This window comes from Urocitellus parryii, chromosome 2, assembly GCF_045843805.1.
Source record: "Urocitellus parryii isolate mUroPar1 chromosome 2, mUroPar1.hap1, whole genome shotgun sequence".
In the NCBI taxonomy this organism is placed as follows: Eukaryota; Metazoa; Chordata; class Mammalia; order Rodentia; family Sciuridae; genus Urocitellus; species Urocitellus parryii.
The window spans coordinates 105,025,523-105,044,360 of NC_135532.1; the positions used below are offsets into that span (position 1 = coordinate 105,025,523).

General features: G+C 36.0%; 1 protein-coding gene across 2 annotated transcripts in view; it reads left to right on the plus strand.

Moving 5' to 3' along the window:
- Rasa2 (RAS p21 protein activator 2) overlaps positions 1 to 16,531 on the plus strand; it is a 111,873-nt gene extending 95,342 nt beyond the window's left edge. For both annotated transcript variants that reach the window (XM_026385071.2, XM_026385072.1), the window contains exons 20-24: positions 9,155 to 9,237; positions 10,226 to 10,434; positions 11,640 to 11,743; positions 12,095 to 12,284; positions 13,530 to 16,531. In XM_026385071.2, the coding sequence (XP_026240856.1) occupies positions 9,155 to 9,237; positions 10,226 to 10,434; positions 11,640 to 11,743; positions 12,095 to 12,284; positions 13,530 to 13,557 (614 nt within the window). In that variant the 3' untranslated portion in view covers positions 13,558 to 16,531. The remainder of the gene's footprint in view (positions 1 to 9,154; positions 9,238 to 10,225; positions 10,435 to 11,639; positions 11,744 to 12,094; positions 12,285 to 13,529) is intronic.
- Positions 16,532 to 18,838: the final 2,307 nt, after the last annotated feature.

Genomic DNA, 18,838 nt, shown 5'->3' on the forward strand with positions numbered 1-18,838 from the left:
TTACAGGTCCCAATGACATTAGAAAACTAATAACTATTTTGAGCAACTTTCTATCAATAAATTTGCCAATTCACATGGATGGACAAATTTCCTAGAAAAACACAGCTGATCAGAACTGACACAAGCAAAAGTAGGACATCTGAAAAACCCTCTCTGTTTTTGAAGAAATTTGTGATAAAAACAAACTCCAGGTAAGATAGATTTACTGGCAAAGTCAGCCAATTACTTAAAGAAGAAAGAGTATCAACCTCAAACACAAAACTCTTAGAAAATAGAAGGAAAAGCCGGACATGGTGGCATATGTCTATAATCCCAGGCACTCGGGAGGCTAGGTACGAGGATTACAAGTTTGAGGCCAGCCTCAGCAACTTTAGCAAGGCCCTGAGCAATTCAGCAAGACCCTGTCTCTAAATAAAATATAAAAATGAGCTGGAATATTGCTCAATGGTTAAGCACCCCAGTACCAAAAGTTTAAAAAAAAATGGAAAGAATACTTATGAACTCATCTTTTGAAGACTGTGTAATTCTGATGCCAAAACCAAAGGTTTTACAAGAAAAAATACATAGAATGAATTAATTCCAGCAAGAGGAAAAGGATAATCCATCATAACCAAATGGAGTTTGTCCTAAGAATGCAAAGTTAAATATGTGAAAACCAATCAGTGTAGTTTGTATTAATGTAATAAAAGAAGTAAATTATGTAATTATCTCAGTTCACAAAAAGTCCTTTGAAAATATTTAACACCCGTTTGTGATTTAAAATAAAAAACTCAGCCAATTGCAGTGGCACATGCCTGTAATCCCAGTAGCTCACGAGGCTGAGGCAGAAGGATCTTGAGTTCAAAGCCAGCCTCCATAAAAGTGAGGCACTAAGCAACTCTGTGAGACCCTGTCTCTAAATAAAATACAAAATAGGGCTGGGGATGTGGTTCAGTGGTCGAGGGCCCCGGAGTTCAATCCCTGGGTGCCCTTGAAACAAACAAAAAAAATGAAGTCGAGAAGATAATATCCTTAATCTGATCAAAAGTGTATATGAGAAATCTGGAGTTAAAAAAGCAAGGATTATCCACTTTGGTAAGATCCATTCAATATTTTACTAGAAATTATAATTAAGAACAGGCACAATTATATATAAAATCCTAAAGAATCAACATATCAGCTTCTGGAACTAAAAAGTAAATTTAGCAAAACTTTGAGATTCAAGATTAATATATACAAATAAACTGTATTTTCATAAACTAGCCGCAGAGAGCAAAATTTTTTAAAAGTCATATTCTTTTCAATAGCAGTTCCAAAAAAGAAACTCTAAAATACATAGAAATAAATTTTTTAAAAAGTACACCCCTAGGGCTGGGGATGTGGCTGAAGCGCTAGTGCGCTCGCCTGGCATGCATGTGGCTCAGGTTCAATCCTCAGCACCACATACAAAGATGTTGTGTCTGCCAAGAAATGAAAAATAAATATTTTTTTAAAATTCTCTCTCTCTCTCTCTCCCTCCCTCCCTCCCTAAAAAAAATCTACAAAGCCTTTGTTTGTGAGATTGTTTTTTTAAAAATATATAAATAAATAATTTAAAAAGTACACCTCTATGTCAAAACTACAAAACATCACTGAGATAAAGACTTAAATAGAATATGACGTATTTTTGTAAATTGAAGATTCAGTATGAATCTTTTTATGAAGTCACTTATCCCCCAAATTCATCTTGATTTGAACACAGTCCTACTTTAAATCCATGCCAGCTTTTTTGTAAAAACTGACATGTTGATTCTGAAATGTATATAGATGGAAAAATAAAGAACAGAAAAAAAATGTCAAAAAGGTGAAACAAAGTTCAAGGACTAATTTTCAAATTCAAAATTAAGGCTGTCATGAAGACTGGGGTATCTTTGTAGCTTTAGCATAAGAGGAAGATTGGTAGACTGACAGGAGTGCCCAGAAAAAGACATGAGCAATCCACTTTTGACAGTGTTTCAATAAATATATCAAGGCCATCCAATAGACTTGTCAGCCATGGGACATGCAAGGATTTCTTACAGAGGGCATTAAAAGTACTGATCTTTTTTCCTAAAAAAGTTAAGTTGGATTTCATTGAAAAATAGAAAAATTTTGCTGTACTTTCTCTTTTTCTGATATTTTCACTTTTTTTCTTGTTTCCTTTTATTTTTTTTTTCTTTTTGTTGTTGCTGATGGTGGTAGTAGTGGTTTAATATGATGAGCATAAAATATGGTGGTTGTAATTTTTCAAAAATTGGGGGGTTTGTGCTGCTATAAACATTGATGTGGCTGTGTCTCTGTAGTATGCTGATTTTAAGTCTTTTGGGTATAGACCGAGGAGAGGGATAGCTTGGTCAAATAGTTGTTCCATTCCAAGTTTTCCAAGGAATCTCCATACTGCTTTCCATATTGGCTGCACCAGTTGCAGTCCCACCAGCAATGTATGAGTGTGCCTTTTTCCCCACATCCTTGCCAACACTTATTGTTGTTTGTCTTCATAATAGCTGCCATTCTGACAGGAATGAGATGATATCTTAGAGTAGTTTTGATTTGCATTTCTCTAATTGCTAGACATGATAAACATTTTTTCATATATTTGTTGATTGGTTGTATATCCTCTTCTGAGAAGTATCTCTTCAGGTCCTTGGCCCATTTATTGATTGGGTTATTTGGTTTTTGGTGCTTAAAATTCACAATAGCTAAACTGTGGAGCCAACCTAGATGCCCTTCAGTAGATGAATGGATTTTTTTAAAATGTGGCATATATACACAATGGAATTTTACTCAGCAATAAAAGAGAATAAAATCATGGCATTTGCAGGTAAATAGATGGTGTTGGAGAAGATAGTGCTAAGTGAAGTTAGTCAATGCCAAAAAAAAACAAATGCCGAATGTTTTCCCTGATACGAGGAGACTGATTCATAGTTGGGGAGGGAGGGGGAGCATGGGAGGAATAGACGAGCTCTAGATAGGGGTCAGAGAGGTGGGAGGGGTTAGCAAAGATGGTAGGGGCAGAGGGTTAGCAAAGATGGTGGAATGTGATGGACTTCATTATCCAAAGTACATGTATGAAGACACAAATTGGTGTCAACCTACTTCATATACAACCAGAGATATGAAAAATCGTGCTGTATATGTATAATAAGAATTGTAATGCATTCTGCTATCATTTATTTTTTTTAAAAAATCAATTAAAAAATGGGGGTTTTGTTTGTTTTTGAACAGCAAGCTAATGTTTTCACCAAATTTGGGAGTTTTTTTGCTTATTTCCTCAAACAATTTTTTCTTCCCCCTTTGTCTCCTTCTAGAACTACAGCTATATTTATGCTGATTTTTCTTGATATTGTCTCAGAGACCTCTCTGAGACTCAGTTCATTTTTTTTTCATTCTCTCATCCCTGATTTTCAAATTATGTCCTGTTTACATTTAATTCTTTTATACTCTCAAATCTGCTTTTCAGTTCATGTGAATGCTTCATTTATTATACTTTTCAGCCCTAGAATTTCCACTTTTTAAATACATTTCTATTTTTCCATTAAAGGGTCCTATGTGTTCAGTCATTATTAGCATATTTTCCTTGAATTACTTGAACATGTTTATAGTAGCTTCTTTGAAGTCTTTGCCTGTTAAATTCAACATCTATACCAGAGTCATTTCAGTTGGTTACTTTCTTTCCCAAGTTATAGATCACATTTTCCTATTTCTTTCCATGTCATATTTTTTAGGTAAAAAGTGGACATTATAGATAATATATTCTAATGTGTCCAGATTCTGTTTGTGAGTTTGAAGGCTTGCCTAGATTGAAACTGTAAGGTCTTCCCTGTTTTGCAGTGTGTGGCTACTGATGCATCTGCTTAGATTTCCTCCCCCAACCCTGATCCTTGGCCTGCCCAGCTCCCTAGGGATCTCACCTGAACTTGTATAGTTTAGTGACCAATAAATGGTTTGAGCAGAAAGCTAATATTACTCATCGGTTTCCACCCTGTCACCTTAGGTTTATGTGAATTAGAGAACACATTCAAGTCAACACATTTACAAGTCCTCCTAGATTTTCAATTTTGTCAGATTACCTACGGCACTTCACATACATACATACATGAACCATAAGCCAGACATCTGGACAGTTTATCATTCAGCCTTTGGTAATTCTCTTGCTCCCAGAATCTCATCTTTAAATTGAATCTGCAGGCTCCAAACAGTAAAACTAAGTTTTTATTGCCAAAGCTGGGGATAGAGAAGCACCCCAGAGCCAAAAGACCAAAAACTCCGTTCTTACTGTGTAGTTTCTCATGAGTAAGCATGTCTCAGATTGTCATCTACCCTTGGTTATTTTCAGTGATTTGCTGAGTTTTATACTTGCTGTTGTGGTTTGAATATGTCTTCCAAAGGTTCATGTGTTATAAAATTGGTTCCCAGGGTGGTCCTCTTGGGAGGTGTTTAGTTTTAGGAGTTAGAACCCTGTGGGAAGTCTTTGGGTCATTGTAACCATACCCTTGATGGACCCAATCTCTTGCTCTAATCGCTGGCCATGAAGTGAGCAGTTTTGTTCCACCACACTCCTGCCATGATATCCTGCCTCACCACAGGCCCAAAGCAGTGGAGCCCATTGATTATGAACTGAAATCTTCAAAGCTGTGAGCCAAAATAAACCTTTCTCTTTGTAATTAACTGTCTCAGATATTTTGTTACAATAATGTGCACCTGATTAATACTTGCCTTCTGTGAAACAGAATTACGGAAGTTTCTTACACTATTATCAAAAATAGAATCATGATTATTTTAACTGTGTCCCTTGGGGCCAACATTGTGTTGGTAATAACTTTTATTTTATTATTATGAAATTATTATTTTAAAATTCACCCTTTTAAAAGTATAAAATGTATTGGTTTCATCATACAATTGGCCTTCTGTATACCCAGGTTCCACATACAATGATTCAACCAACCACAGATCAGAACTGTAGTTAGGCCTCTGATGTTACATCTGTGCTGAACATGCAGATTTTTTTCCCCTTGTCATTATTCCCTAAACTAGGCAATATAACAATTATTTCTATTGCATTTGCATAGTGTTAGGTATTACAAATAGATGTGATTTTCAAGTGTGGGAGGATGTATTAAGGTTGTATGCAAATAACATGCTATATTATACAAGTAACTTGAACATCCAAGGATTTAGGGCTTTGAGGGGAGAGGGGCAGAGGACCCTGGAATCAATCCCCCATGGATACTAAGCAATGACTGTATTTATAAAGTTGTGCAATCCCACTAATTTAAGAACATTTACTCATCCAAGACAGAAATTCTACACTTACTAATAGCTACTCTCTATCCCTCTCTTCTCTCACCCCTTGGCAATCACTAATTTACTTTCTGTCTCTATGGATTTGCGTGTCCTAGATATTTTATATAAATGGAATCATACAATAAATATGTAGCCTTTTGTGACATCTTTTTTTAACATAATATTTTAGCATCAGTCAGCACTTTATTTCTTTCATGGTTGAATAATAATCTAGTGAATGGTTGTATACTATTATTGGGTTTTTTGATTTATCAGTTGATGGACACTTCAGTTGCAGTATGAATTATGCTTCTGTGAACATTCATTTGCAAGTTTTTGCATAGATATATGTCTTAAGCTCCTTAGATATATACATAGAAGTGGGATCAGTGCATTTTGTGGTAATTCTCATTTTTTGAGGAGATAATGGCAATTTTAACTGAAACCTGATTGTAGTTGTTTAGTAGGGAAATTTTATGGCACTTTTATTGTGATTACTGTGATTACTAATTTTGCATTTTCTATTTTAGGCTTTTTCTGTTTATTGGATTTACTTTTTCTTTTCTTTCCTTTTGTTGGAATAATTAAGTATATGCTTATGTGCATATATGCTCCTCCTCCTCCTCCCCAGGATAATTTGTTAACAAATTTAAACTTAGGTGTTTATCTTAATGTCTATAGTCAATCCAAGTCTCTGTTCAAGCCTGGAGAGAATATTATCATGCTCATATCTTTTCCTGATATCGCCATAATGAAGTCATCTGGCATTATTATTCATGGGTGTTTCTTTTACCTTTTTACATTGTTTTCATGACTTTTCTGTCCTTGTCTATCAGTTTTTCTATTTCTTTGCCCAGCGCTGCTTTTTATATATCTGTCTTTTTCCTAGATTCATAATTATTTGACAAGAGTACTTCCTCAAGAAATTTTTTTACATACACTTTACGGCTGATAAATTTTCTGAGTCCTTGCATATATAAAAAAAATCTTTATTTTATCCTTTCTCTTGAATTATAGACTGAGTTTTAAAATCATTTTTCTCTTAGAACTTTGAAAATACTGTCCCATTGTTTACCAGCTTCCATTTTAACTGGAGAGGATTTTTATGTCAATCTGATTCTCAGTCTTTGGATTCTTCTCTCTAGAAACTCTTAGGAATCTTCTTTAGCCTTTATGTTCGGGTATTGTACTGCCCAGAATTTAGGTATTTGGTTTTCTTTTCTTTTCTTTTCTTTTATCCTGCCTAGTACTTGATAGATCTTTTCCAACTGACTGACAGTTTCTACCTTCTTCATGGGGATATTCTCACTTCTAATTTTCTCCTAAACACTTTCTATTCTGTTTTTTTAATTATTAGTCATATAATGAAACTTTGAGATCCATTCACTATGGCCCCAACTTTTCTCTTACTTTCTTTGTCCTTTTGTATTGTATTTTTGGAGCTTCCTCAATAAAATATTCATTTTACTAACTCATATTGGACTCACTGTTAGCACTACTGTGAAGTTAGCCCTGATGATATTATGACAATGTATGTGTTTGGGAGCAGTGCATTTTCTCCATATACCGCATTTTAAAAGTGTCCAGAAATAGGGTGGCTAGGGGAACCCCAATAAAGGGCTATGTGTCTGTATTATATATTCAATAAATATGAAGATCAGGTCCACTTGCAAATTTTTAAAATTCTCTGGCTAGAATCTCTGTGGTATCCTGTCAGTACCCAGATAACATGTATCTCCTCTGCCCACTGCCCCCCACCCAAGTTTTTATACTCCTGATTTCCTCAGTTGTTAACCTTTCAATCACATGCATCTTTTCTTCAGAGTGATGTTTTTTCTCATCTCTTTGTTTATTGTCCTGGTAATTGCCCATCTTTGTGTTTTATGATCCATTCACCTCTTGAGTGTTCTGTGATTGTGAGGGAGGGCAGGAATGCTGCTGCTTGTCTCCTCAGGGTCAGCAGCTGCCTGTGAGATTGCACCCTGCAGCCTGCTGTACATCTTTTCTGTGTCTGCTTGTGGACATTTGGCCCAGCTGTTCCAGATGCAGCTCATCTGTTAATAATCCTGATGTATGACTGATTCCCTCCTTATCCAGCTGTCTGTGTGCACTGTCTTGAATCTCTGCCTAACTACTCCTACTTTTGCAGACATCTTATCCCACACTTAACTTGAGCTATGGCTTCTTTTAGTTACTCCCTCCCTCACCTTCATGTTATCTGTTCTGCTTCCAAGACACTACTAATAGTATTTTCCTATTTTCCCATGCCTTTATGGTTCATATTTATTTAATGTAAATGCCATTTCCTCAGAGATGTTTTCCCTAACCACCCAATTTAAAATAACTTCCAAATTACATTTTGTCGCATCACCTGTTTATTTTCATTGTAGCATTTATCTCTAGTTAATATTTATTTGTCCTCTATCAGTCTTTCCAGACCTAAATGCAAGCTCCATAGGGGACCTTGTATGTTCTGTTTACTGCTCTGTCATGAGCAGTTAGAACAGTGCTTGATACATAGTAGACGTTAAACATATATCACACACACATCACATCTGCTTTAATGGCCTAAATTTTAGATTTTATAACAGGAAGCTGGCTTAACATATAGTCTATATTAACCTCTCTTCTTGAGACAGAAAGCTCTTTATTAACCAAATAGTTTTCTTTGCCAAAAAAAAAACTACACTAATCCATTGAATAATATAAAAGGTAAAGTTGGGGGCTGGGGATATAGCTCACTTGGTAAAGTGCTTACCTTGCATGCACAAGGCCCTGGGTTCTATCCCCAGCACCAAAAAAAAAAAAAAGTTCTTAATCTCCAGCATTTTGATCCACAGTCTTTAAAGCAAAGCTTCAGGCATTATATAATGACCAGAAAACAGAATTATATTTGCCTGTAGTTTCTATGATCATGCGAGAGGTAGTTTATTCTCAAATAAATTGGAAGTCAACGTGCTTCATATTTCATGCCGTAGTATTATGGAGCTCCTTCAGCTCAAATTTCTCTTCCTGAATTTTTAAACCCTTAAATTAGCTGAAAAATTTACTCCACCAGATAAAAATTTTTCTTTTGTCGCCTGTACCTCCTAGAGTAAATTTTGTGGCTTTGGAGTGTAGTCAGCTGACTAGCCAATATGTGATAGTCATGAACACAATTTTTTAGTTAAAAAACATTGTTTTGAGGGTTAATTTTTTTTTTCTTTTTGGTACCAGCGATTGAACCCATAGACACTTTATCACTGAGTTACATCCCCAACCCTGTTTTATTTTTTATAGAGACAGGGTCTTACTATGGTGCTTAGGACCTTGCTAAGTTGCGAAGGCTGGTCTTGAACTTGCAATCCTCCTGCCTCAGCCTGTCAAATCACTGGATTACATGCACAGCACCACCATGCCCAATTGAGGGTTAAACTCTTAATTAAATATTAGGTTGGAAAAATAGAAAAAAAAATCTGCTTACGTAACTATATCCAGTACTTACGTAACAACTCCCATGAAAGAAAATTCCATGCCTCAGCTTCTATTTGAATAGGTCTCTATTGCTAAGTATTTAGTCATTTCATTTTCCATAGAATTAATGTTACAAACTTTGGAGCATTCTTATTTTCTACATTGATATCAAATTTGTTCCCACATTTTTCCCTGACAGTGCTTTAATTTATATTGAAAAAAGTAAGAAGGAAGTTAATTTATAGAAAATAATCAAAATTCATCTGTTGCATAAAACAAAAAAATACCTACTATCTAGAAGTGTACTATAGGTTATATATATATTTCTGCCATCAAGAGGAAGAACTTAAACTCTATATTAACTTCTTACCTTTGTAATTTTGAGAGAAATTATTTTAATTTTGTCTTATTTATTATTTAGGCAAAGATGCAATTTACACAATTCCAGTAAAAAACATTCTTGCTGTGGAAAAACTGGAAGAGAGCTCTTTCAATAGGAAAAATGTAAGTTATATAAATATTGAAAGCATTTTAAGCTATATATATTATTTAATTTTTAAGAAGTTGTTTATTTTATTGTTTACCAAAATTGTTGAGTTTATAAATTGTTAGCTCATGCTTCATCTTGAAATTGTCCATAATTGATGCCTCAGTCTGCCTACTTTATTAAGTTAAAGGAAGTTTTCTCAGTACTTCCCTACTGTTACGCTTCTCTGTATGATGTTCAGGTCTTTTTTTGGGGGGGGGGGCGGTTGAATTTTTATTATTATTTGTTCAAAACATTACATAGTTCTTGACATATCATATTTCATACATTTGATTCAAGTGGGTTATGAACTCCCACTTTTACCCCGTATACAGATTGCAGAATCACATCAGTTACACATCCATGTTTTTACATATTGCCATACTATTGTCTGTTGTATTCTGTTGCCTTTCCTATCCTCTACCATCCCCCCTCCCCTCCCCTCCTCTCCCTTCTCTCTCTACCCAATCTACTGTAATTCATTTCTCTCCCTTGTTTTTTTTTTTTTTCCCCTTTCCCCTCACTTGCTCTTATATTGATGTTCAGGTCTTTAAGTGATATCATTCCAACCTGTTTATCTAGTTTTGTTTTCTGCTACCACTCAGCACATATGCTCCACTCAAGCTAGCAAGATGATGTCGTCATTCCTCAGTATTTCCCCACTGCTTTCCCTTTTCATACCTTTTCCTCAATCTGAAATTCCTTCCCTCCCTTTATTCTTATTTACATGAAAATCCATTCTTCTCAACATGTGTGGCTCCTGGAAATTCCATTATGTTGTATTGCTTCTTAGTACCATCTAACTCAGATTGTCTTTGAGACTAACTTGCTTAAAAAGTAATAATCATAAAATATTTTGGCACAGTTATCTAGCCAAGCAAACTGGATTTCTGTTATATATATTTTTCTGTTATGTGCAGTGTTCTGATTTTGAAGACTAACTTTTTATCTTAATTGCCTATGAAGATGTTCCAGGTAATACATACAGAGAAACCACTTTATGTCCAGGCAAATAATTGTGTGGAAGCTAATGAATGGATAGATATACTCTGCAGGGTGAGCCGATGCAATCAAAATAGGCTCAGTTCTTTCCATCCCTCAGCATATCTAAATGGAAACTGGCTCTGCTGTCAAGAGACTAGTGAAAACACTCCAGGCTGCAAGCCATGTACTGCGTAAGTTTCTTTCCTATTAAAAAAGCGATGTTTCAAAACGTAGTATATCCATACAATGGAGTATTATTGACAATAAAAAGCAATGGAGTACAGATACAATCTGCAATACAGATGAACCTTGAAAACATTATGCTAAGTGAAAGCCAGACATAAAGACCACATATTGTAGGAAAACATTTGTATAAAAAGTGTCCAGAATAGGTGAATTCATAGAGACAGAAAATAAATTAGTGGTGGCCAGGGATGAAGGAATGAAGGAATGGAGGAATGGGGAGTGTTAATGAATACAGGATTTGAGAGGGTGTTGAAACTGTTAGAAATTAGCTAGGTGTGATGGTGGACGGACATCTGTAATCCCAGCCATTCAGGAGGCTGAGACAGAAGGATAACAAGTTCAAGGCCAGCCTTGGCAACTTATTGAGATCCTATCTCAAAATGAAAAAGTCTGGGGGTGTGACTCTGTGGTAGAGCACCCTGGATTCAATCCCCAGTACCAGAAAATAAAATGTTCTGAAATTAATAATGGTTGCACAAGTAAAAGAGAAAGAAAGAAAGAATGGCATTGTTTAAATAGAAGCATAAACCTGAAGGACTAGGGATGTGGCTCCGGAGTGCAATGCTTACCTAGCATGTGAGAGGCCCTGGGTTCTCTCCCCAGTATCTGTAATCCCCCTGCCCCCCAACTCACCACAACCATAAAAGAAGCTTGAACAAGATATGAAGGAAGAGAAGGCATTTAGCATTCTCTAATTGTATGGAATAACCATAATCCTATAGACTTAAGTAATAATGAATTGCTTTTGTGATACAGCGTAGGTTATAAAAATGATCTTGTTAAAATCCTCTCCTTATATATAATTAGAGTCAAATAGTTACCAAACCCCTCTTGATCCCATTTTATTTAACTATCAATAAAACTAAATTTCTGAAGTTATTTTTATAAAACTCATGATTCTATTTTTTGTCCTGGACCATCAAAAGTCTTTGATGTTGGGCTGGGGTTGTGGCTCAGTGGTAGAGCATTTGCCTAGCATGCGTGAGGCACTGGGTTCGATTCTCAGCACCACATATAAATAAATAAAATAAAAGTCCATTGACAACTAAAAAAAAGAGTATTTAAAAAAGTCTTTGACGTTAACAAAAATCTTTTGGTATGTTAACAAAATAAAACTTTTTCAGTGTCTTTAATTTTATTTTTACCATAGAGGTGTTCCTGCAGACATCCAAATAGATATTGATGAAGACAGAGAAATAGAAAGAATTTATTCCCTTTTTACCCTCAGTTTACTTAAGCTGCAGAAGATGGAAGGTAAATAAATACACAGCTAATCTGTTTTTATAAAACCATAAGCTTTTATTACCAATTCCTGAAATACTGTTTTGGCATTATTAAAAAGTTGAAAGTGTTCCTAAATTTACCAAAGTTTACAAACCCCTAAAACCCCTAAGCGGGAGGGCGGGGGGGGGGCTATTTTTCATAGATATTCATGGGCAAACCTAATGATCCTAATAATACAGTTGATAAATTTTGGTCATCTATGCACTACCAAGGGGAATCTCCCCAGCGACAAGTTAACACAATTGAAAAGTGTTGATTTATACTACAAGTTGCATTTATGGAATTTAGTTTTGTGATCAGAAATTTCACTGCTCCTTCCAGAGGCCTGTGGAACTATAGCTGTCTATCAAGGACCACAGAAAGAGCCTGATGACTATTCTAACTTTGTAATTGAGGATTCTGTAACAACCTTTAAGACAATTCAGCAAATAAAGAGCATCCTAGAGAAGCTGGATGAACCTCATGAGAAGTATAGGAAGAAAAGATCAAGTAGTGCAAAATATGGGAGCAAGTGAGTATTTTTTTAACCTACTATACACATGTTTTTAAACAATGTAAGGCTGTCTCTCCCACCTCATCCTCATAACCAGCTGCAGGCCTGCGTACTCTTGGCTGTCAAGACTCAGCTAGAGCCTTTCTCTTGTGCGGATCTCCCTGCCCCTCAAAATCAAAGTGCTCATTGTCTTTTTCAGTCCAGCTGTCATTTCATCTTGCTCCTGCTGTATTCTATGTTTAGTGTTATAATTCATTCCTTCAATACTTCACAGCATTTTGTTTTTATGGATCCTTCTTTATATCTCACATGATGCCTTATATATAGTGAGTAGTTTAAAGAAACAAACTCAGCTGTGGGAATGTTAGAAGTACTTAGAGTTGATTTTGTGGATTCATCACAAATGCAGAGGATACTACAGTGAATGACAGTAACAGCTAACGAGTGCTGGGAGCTTACTCCACCCCTGGGACACTATGCCTAGTACTTCACCTCGTATCATTTAGATTGCTTTTAGCAATAAGTTGCAGAAAATCCTAATTGAAGTGACAAGAATTTTTTTGGTTTCCAAAATTAAATCCTAACTTCTAGTTTGGTTAATTCAGCAGCTCAACACTGTCATCAAGGACTGCCTGCCACTCAACCATCCTCAGTTGAGATGGTTTCCATCTTCCTCAAGTTTATCCCCTCATCAGTACAGATGAGCTACAGTAGTTTGAGGCCTGCATTTTTATAGTCAGGAGTCAGTAAAGACTGTTTTCCTATTCACTCAAAGAACCTCGTCTAGACTACCCTCAGTCTCTCTTGAAAACAAGAGGGCTTCCCAGTACTGAACCAGAATCAGAGTCCTGTTAACAACCAAGTGGATAGGGAGGGTTTGGTTCTTGGCCAGCAGTTAACAGTAGGTGCCATAGTAAATACTCTCTCATTGATCCTCACATCAGTCCAACATGGCTAACACATAAACTAACACAGTCCAACATGAACTAACACAACTAAGATTCAGGGAAGTTAAGTGCTTTACCCAAGGTCACACAGCTGATTTGCATCCTGGCCCCACTGTTGTAAATGACAACAAGGGTTTCACCTGCTTTGTTCACTGCCATATCCTTATCTTTTAGAATAGTACCCAAAATGTAGTAAGTAGTCAGTAAATACTTCTTGAATTAAGAAGAATATGCTTGATGGATTCTGTATTTGTCACTTTTTTAATTTGTATATTTTTTAACTTTTGAAAAATGGTTTTCTTTTACTGTTTTCTAGGGAAAATCCAATTGGGAAAACATCTTAAGAGTTTGACCAGTTGGTCCAAGAGAACTGGAAAATATTCTTCTTGGAGTTTTCCAATTCACCACATATTTTGTTCATAATATTTAAGAATGAATGTTGGCTTCAATGTCATCTGCATTCACATTGTATTTAATATTTAATGATTGAAGTTAACTGTTTGGGGAATTCTGGTATTGATGTATTATTAGAGAATTTGAAACCCAAGATTTCCTTCATATCTTGTGTGTCAAAGTTCATGTATCAGCAACTTCTTTTTAATAGAATCTTCCTAAAGAAGGTTCCTAAAGAAGTTTTGTAACAAAGGGAGTACTTCTCCATAGCAGGAAACCATCTCTTCTTGTAACTCTCTGTTCTGTGGACTTGTTTTCACTACCATTAGTGCCTGCTCTATACTGCCAACATAGTGTTCTACTAGAAAATTTCAATCTTTATCAATTCAGAGCTTTCCATTTACTTCATTGGGACCTTCCCTTTTTTAAGAAAAAAAAATTTTTTTTCCTTTGGTCCATTAGTCATTACAGGTTATGGTAGAGACAGTGACAGAGACTTTAGAAAACTGCCAGAGCATCCTTGAAAGTTGGTAGATCCTTTTGCCTATTTAAAGATGTAAACAGAACTCAGGAGCAATCAGGGAATATGTTCTATTGTGTGCATCATGTTTACATTTGGGATGAGTGATGGCAGATGAAATAAAATGAGACCACTAAATATTTTTTATTGTTTTATATATCAGGTACTCATTTTCTTGATTTGAGAGTTCAGATTAACATGACTTCTAGGGACATCTCTTCTAAACCAGAAGAGAAAGTAAACAGTGAAAGAAGGTGGTGGGAAAATCACTTGACTTCACCTGCTGTTTCATGCTATAATAAGGGCACTGTAAGGACGCCCTCTTCATAGTGTTAGATGGCAGTCTAACCCAAGAACAGTCACTTGGCGCACTTTAATAATCTGGCCTGCCCCAGATTATATCTTAGATACTCTATGGTATCTGTCTTTATGATCAGTTGAATGATCAGTGTTTAAATCTAGAAATAGTGCTTTCCTGAAAATGTTTATATTTCATTGCTGTTTCCTTATTGCCTACTAGCAAAATGGAATTTGAGTCAGCAACTATTTGAATCCTATTTTTCCATAGTAATTTACTTCTGTCCTAAAAACTGTAACTGTAAATTAGCAGTCGAAGCAAGTTGCCACCTTGAAGTTAAAGGGATATACTTTGCTTCATCAGTATTAAAAATCATGGTACTTTATTTTGTCTTTTTAAATTCAGAACGTTTTCTAAATGAGGTACTTTGAACCTTGGAGTATTTACATATGTTCCTGTTTAAAACTGTGACTTATTAATGTAAGTCTAGCTAGTACTTCTTTTTTTGTTTCCCTGAGCATAAGCTATATTTGAAGATATATTTGCCAATTCTGGTATTGGTGAGTAATTGTTTTGAAATTGTATTATGATTAAGTAATCATTTTTAAAAACCATTGGCACACAGTCATTTCATAAGTGACTGGGTAATGCATTTCTCTAAACAACTTGTAAAAATCAATTGTATCTGAGAGTCATCACTTGTCTGCATTACGATAAGTTATTACCCCTGGCCCATACTGAGATTTGGAAGAGTACTTTAAATTTTATGAATTTATACATTCCATAAATCACACTGATTCATAAATGCAAAATAATTTAGCCATTTAAATAAATTTATGATAAAGTGTATTCAGATTAAAATTCACTTTAGGATTCCCTAGAAGTGTCTACTTGCATTACCAGGTACCACTCATTACTCTTCAGTGGCTTTTCTTTTCTTTTTTTAAGGGAAAAAAAAAATTCTCCTAACATTTCGAATCCAAATCCCCAATTACAATTATTTCTAAAGATTACAGGGCAATCAGAGGGACCTAGGCTGTGGGCACCCGTCCATACCTTTGGATTTGGAGGGAGAGTTCAGTCATCTCACTATTTTCTTCACATGACACTTTCAAACAGCTACTTTGACTGGAAGTAACCAGTATGATAAAGTCTAAAAAGAGAAATGTGGGGTTAATTTTCCTTGAGTTGTTGCATTAAGAAACAGTGTGAGTAGGGCCCTAAGACAACCCAGGGCCTTGCTTTCCAGGGGCCTCTTTACTCATGAACATGGGTTTTACTACCTGGTCTGCCCTCTCTGCCTTTTCTGAAAGCGTTTGAAAAAAATACATGGCAGCTCATTTCTCCCTAAAAGCCTGGAAATCCCAGGAAGGACAGAAAAGGGTGATGGGGAAAAGAAATTTCTTGCTGTAAACGCCTACTCAGATTCTTGGTTTAACCATTTCCATCAATTGAAATTACAATGATCTGTTGCTTGTTTTGTTATGTTGTTGTTTAGCTTGATTTTTTAAAATATTCATTTAATAAGATAATAGGCAATAATAAAAGATTTTACTCCCAGGATTATAATTTATCAAATTGAACTATTTTATTTGCCAAAGAGATACGTTTTATTAATCATGAGTAATGGTTAAGTATCAAAACCAGGCTTTTTTGATTTTACAAAATAAAAGGTGATGATGTGTCTTTTGTTTCTGTTTCTGAAGCCTGATTTCATTCATTTATGGGAAAAGTTCGTTCATGCCAGGTTTTGAAAAACAATATATATTTTTTTTAGTGAAAGTACCTTTAATTTGTTCTAACGGTACATCCTGTAAAGACAGAATTCTGCATAGACTTTTAGGTGTCCTTACAGTATGTGAAAAATCCAAGACTCATTCTAGAGTTAAATTACCAATCTTGATTGATATTATCTGCTTCCATTTTTAACTTGGAAATTAATATGTTGCTAGTAAATATTGGTTTTTACAGTGTCCAGTTTGAAAATGTAAGTTATCAAAACTTAATATAGTGAATTTGTGTAACCATGTTGTATTGTTGAGAATGTATTTTTATTTAAATTTTATTTTCTTATCAAGAGTATTATAAAAATTAAAAACTTTTGTAACTGTCGCTTGGAAATAACTCAAATAAATTACAAGAAGCCTGTCCATTCCTTCTATTCTTTGTGATAGCTTACTTACAGACTTAGGAATTTCTTATTTAAAAAAATCACTGCACCTTGACTATTAGTAAGGGAATAGTAGAAGTGAGAAGTCTTAAAAAACAAATTAGAGCAAAGCAAACTGGAAGACTCCAGTATTATTTTCTGCCACTTGAGGAGACCAGGCTTTGATGGACTGCATTCCTGTTTATTCATCCATTTGCCAGCCTTGTTGTCTTGAGGACCTGCAGTATTCAGGCACCAGTCTCCTGTTGTTCCCCAGTGGCACACACGTGTGGAGGAATATAGTCCTCCCCTGTCTGGGTGAAAAGTTTAGAGCTGAGCCCACATTGACTTTTTTAATTTTGTTTTTAAATTTTTTTTAAAAGAGAGAGAATTTTTTAATATTTATTTTTCAGTTCTCAGCAGACACAACATCTTTGTATGTGGTGCTGAGGATCGAACTCGGGCCACACGCATGCCAGGCGATCGCACTACCACTCAAGCCACATCCCCAGCCCCCCACATTGACTTTTTAAAGAATCCTGCTTTGTGTTCATCTCAAAGAAGTCAGCATCTGACCACTCGGGTCCTGCATTGACACTTGTAGGTTAATCTGCCCTGTACTTGCCCTTCAGTGCATCTCCTTGTTAGAATTCTGTGCCATGCCCTGTTGATGACTTATCTAGGGAATATAAAGTAACAGCACCAAAGACTAGGTTACTAGGTAGATGATGCCCCCAATGTGAGAAGCTGAGATCTTTCCCCACTATTGCCTCAGTAGCCCCTTTAGTATCCTGAAATAAACCTCCTGGGGGCTGGGGATGTGGCTCAAGCGGTAGCGCGCTCGCCTGGCATGCGTGCGGCCCGGGTTCGATCCTCAGCACCACATACCAACAAAGATGTTGTGTCCGCCGAGAACTAAAAAATAAATATTAAAAAATTCTCTCTCTCTCTCTCTCTCTCTCTCTCCTCTCTCACTCTCTCTTAAAAAAAAAAAAAAAAAGAAAAAGAAATAAACCTCCTACAGAGCACAGCAGCCCAAGACTCCAGAGGAATTGAAGGTTAACAAAGAGGAAGGGTTAGGTTCTGAATCTATTTGTTGAAATACCACAATCCCTCTCATTCTAGCCCAAGTATAAAGAATAACTTATAAGAAACATCAGACTTAGGGTTATATTCTAAGATATTTTTAAGAAGATAGTTCTTTAAGGGAGAGGGGGCCATACTTGGAGGTTTGGGGTGTTTCCCCCCACCAAAGTGCATGATGCCAAAATGAGAAACAGCTGAGATGTAGCCACATCCCTTTTTCACACATAAATTCAAAACGAGACACAGCTTCACACCACTGGTCTAGGTTTTCTGCTACACCTCAATGGCACATGCTAGACTCCTCTTCAGACCCTTCAGAGAATACTGTTTTGGATAGACTCAACCTGCTACAAATAAACTGATGCTCAGAGGTCTCTGGTCTTTATTATTCATACACATCCTCATCTGGGGTTTGATCTTTGTGCCCAACAAGTTCATTCTTTAACATGTGTTTGCTATTTGATACCTTAATTTGTATATAGTATTTGCCACCATTTTTCAAGCTTATGCCTATGTTTTATATTGACATCAGAAAATCTGAGACTTGTTTAATTAAGGCCCTATTAAGATGCATTTCAGCCAAGCACAGTGGCACATGCCTGTAATTCCAGTGGCTTGGGAGGCTGAGGCAGGAGGAAAGCTAGCCTCAGCAAAAGTGAGGCTCTAAGCAACTAAGTGAGACCATATCTCTAAATAAAATACAAAATAGGGCTAGAGGTGCAGCTTAATGGCTAAGTGCCCCTGAGTTCAATCCCCTATATCCTGCGCCCCCCCAAAAAATTGCATTTCATTTTCTGCCTTATGTTTCAAATCTTTGTACTATCTGCTTTTTAGAGATGGAGTTCAGTCTTAGATAAATAAATTTCACTAATCAAGGAAGAATTCTTTACTCTGGAGCAGACAACATTGTCTTCCAAACTTAACATATTTCTCAACTCCATCCAGAACCAAGAAGACCGTCCTGCTGCTAAAGAAGCACCCATGACTTGAGATTGATCCTCAGTACAGACTGGGGTAGACAACCCCTAGAGAGGCAGACCAGAATCTCCCTGAGAAAATGCAGGAACCAAGAGAGGAAAGGGATATAGTTTGAAAAGGCATAGTCAATATTTTAATTTTGCTCATGGAAATAATTAACCTACTTTTGTAATACAAGCTACCACAAGTAAAGATCAGCAA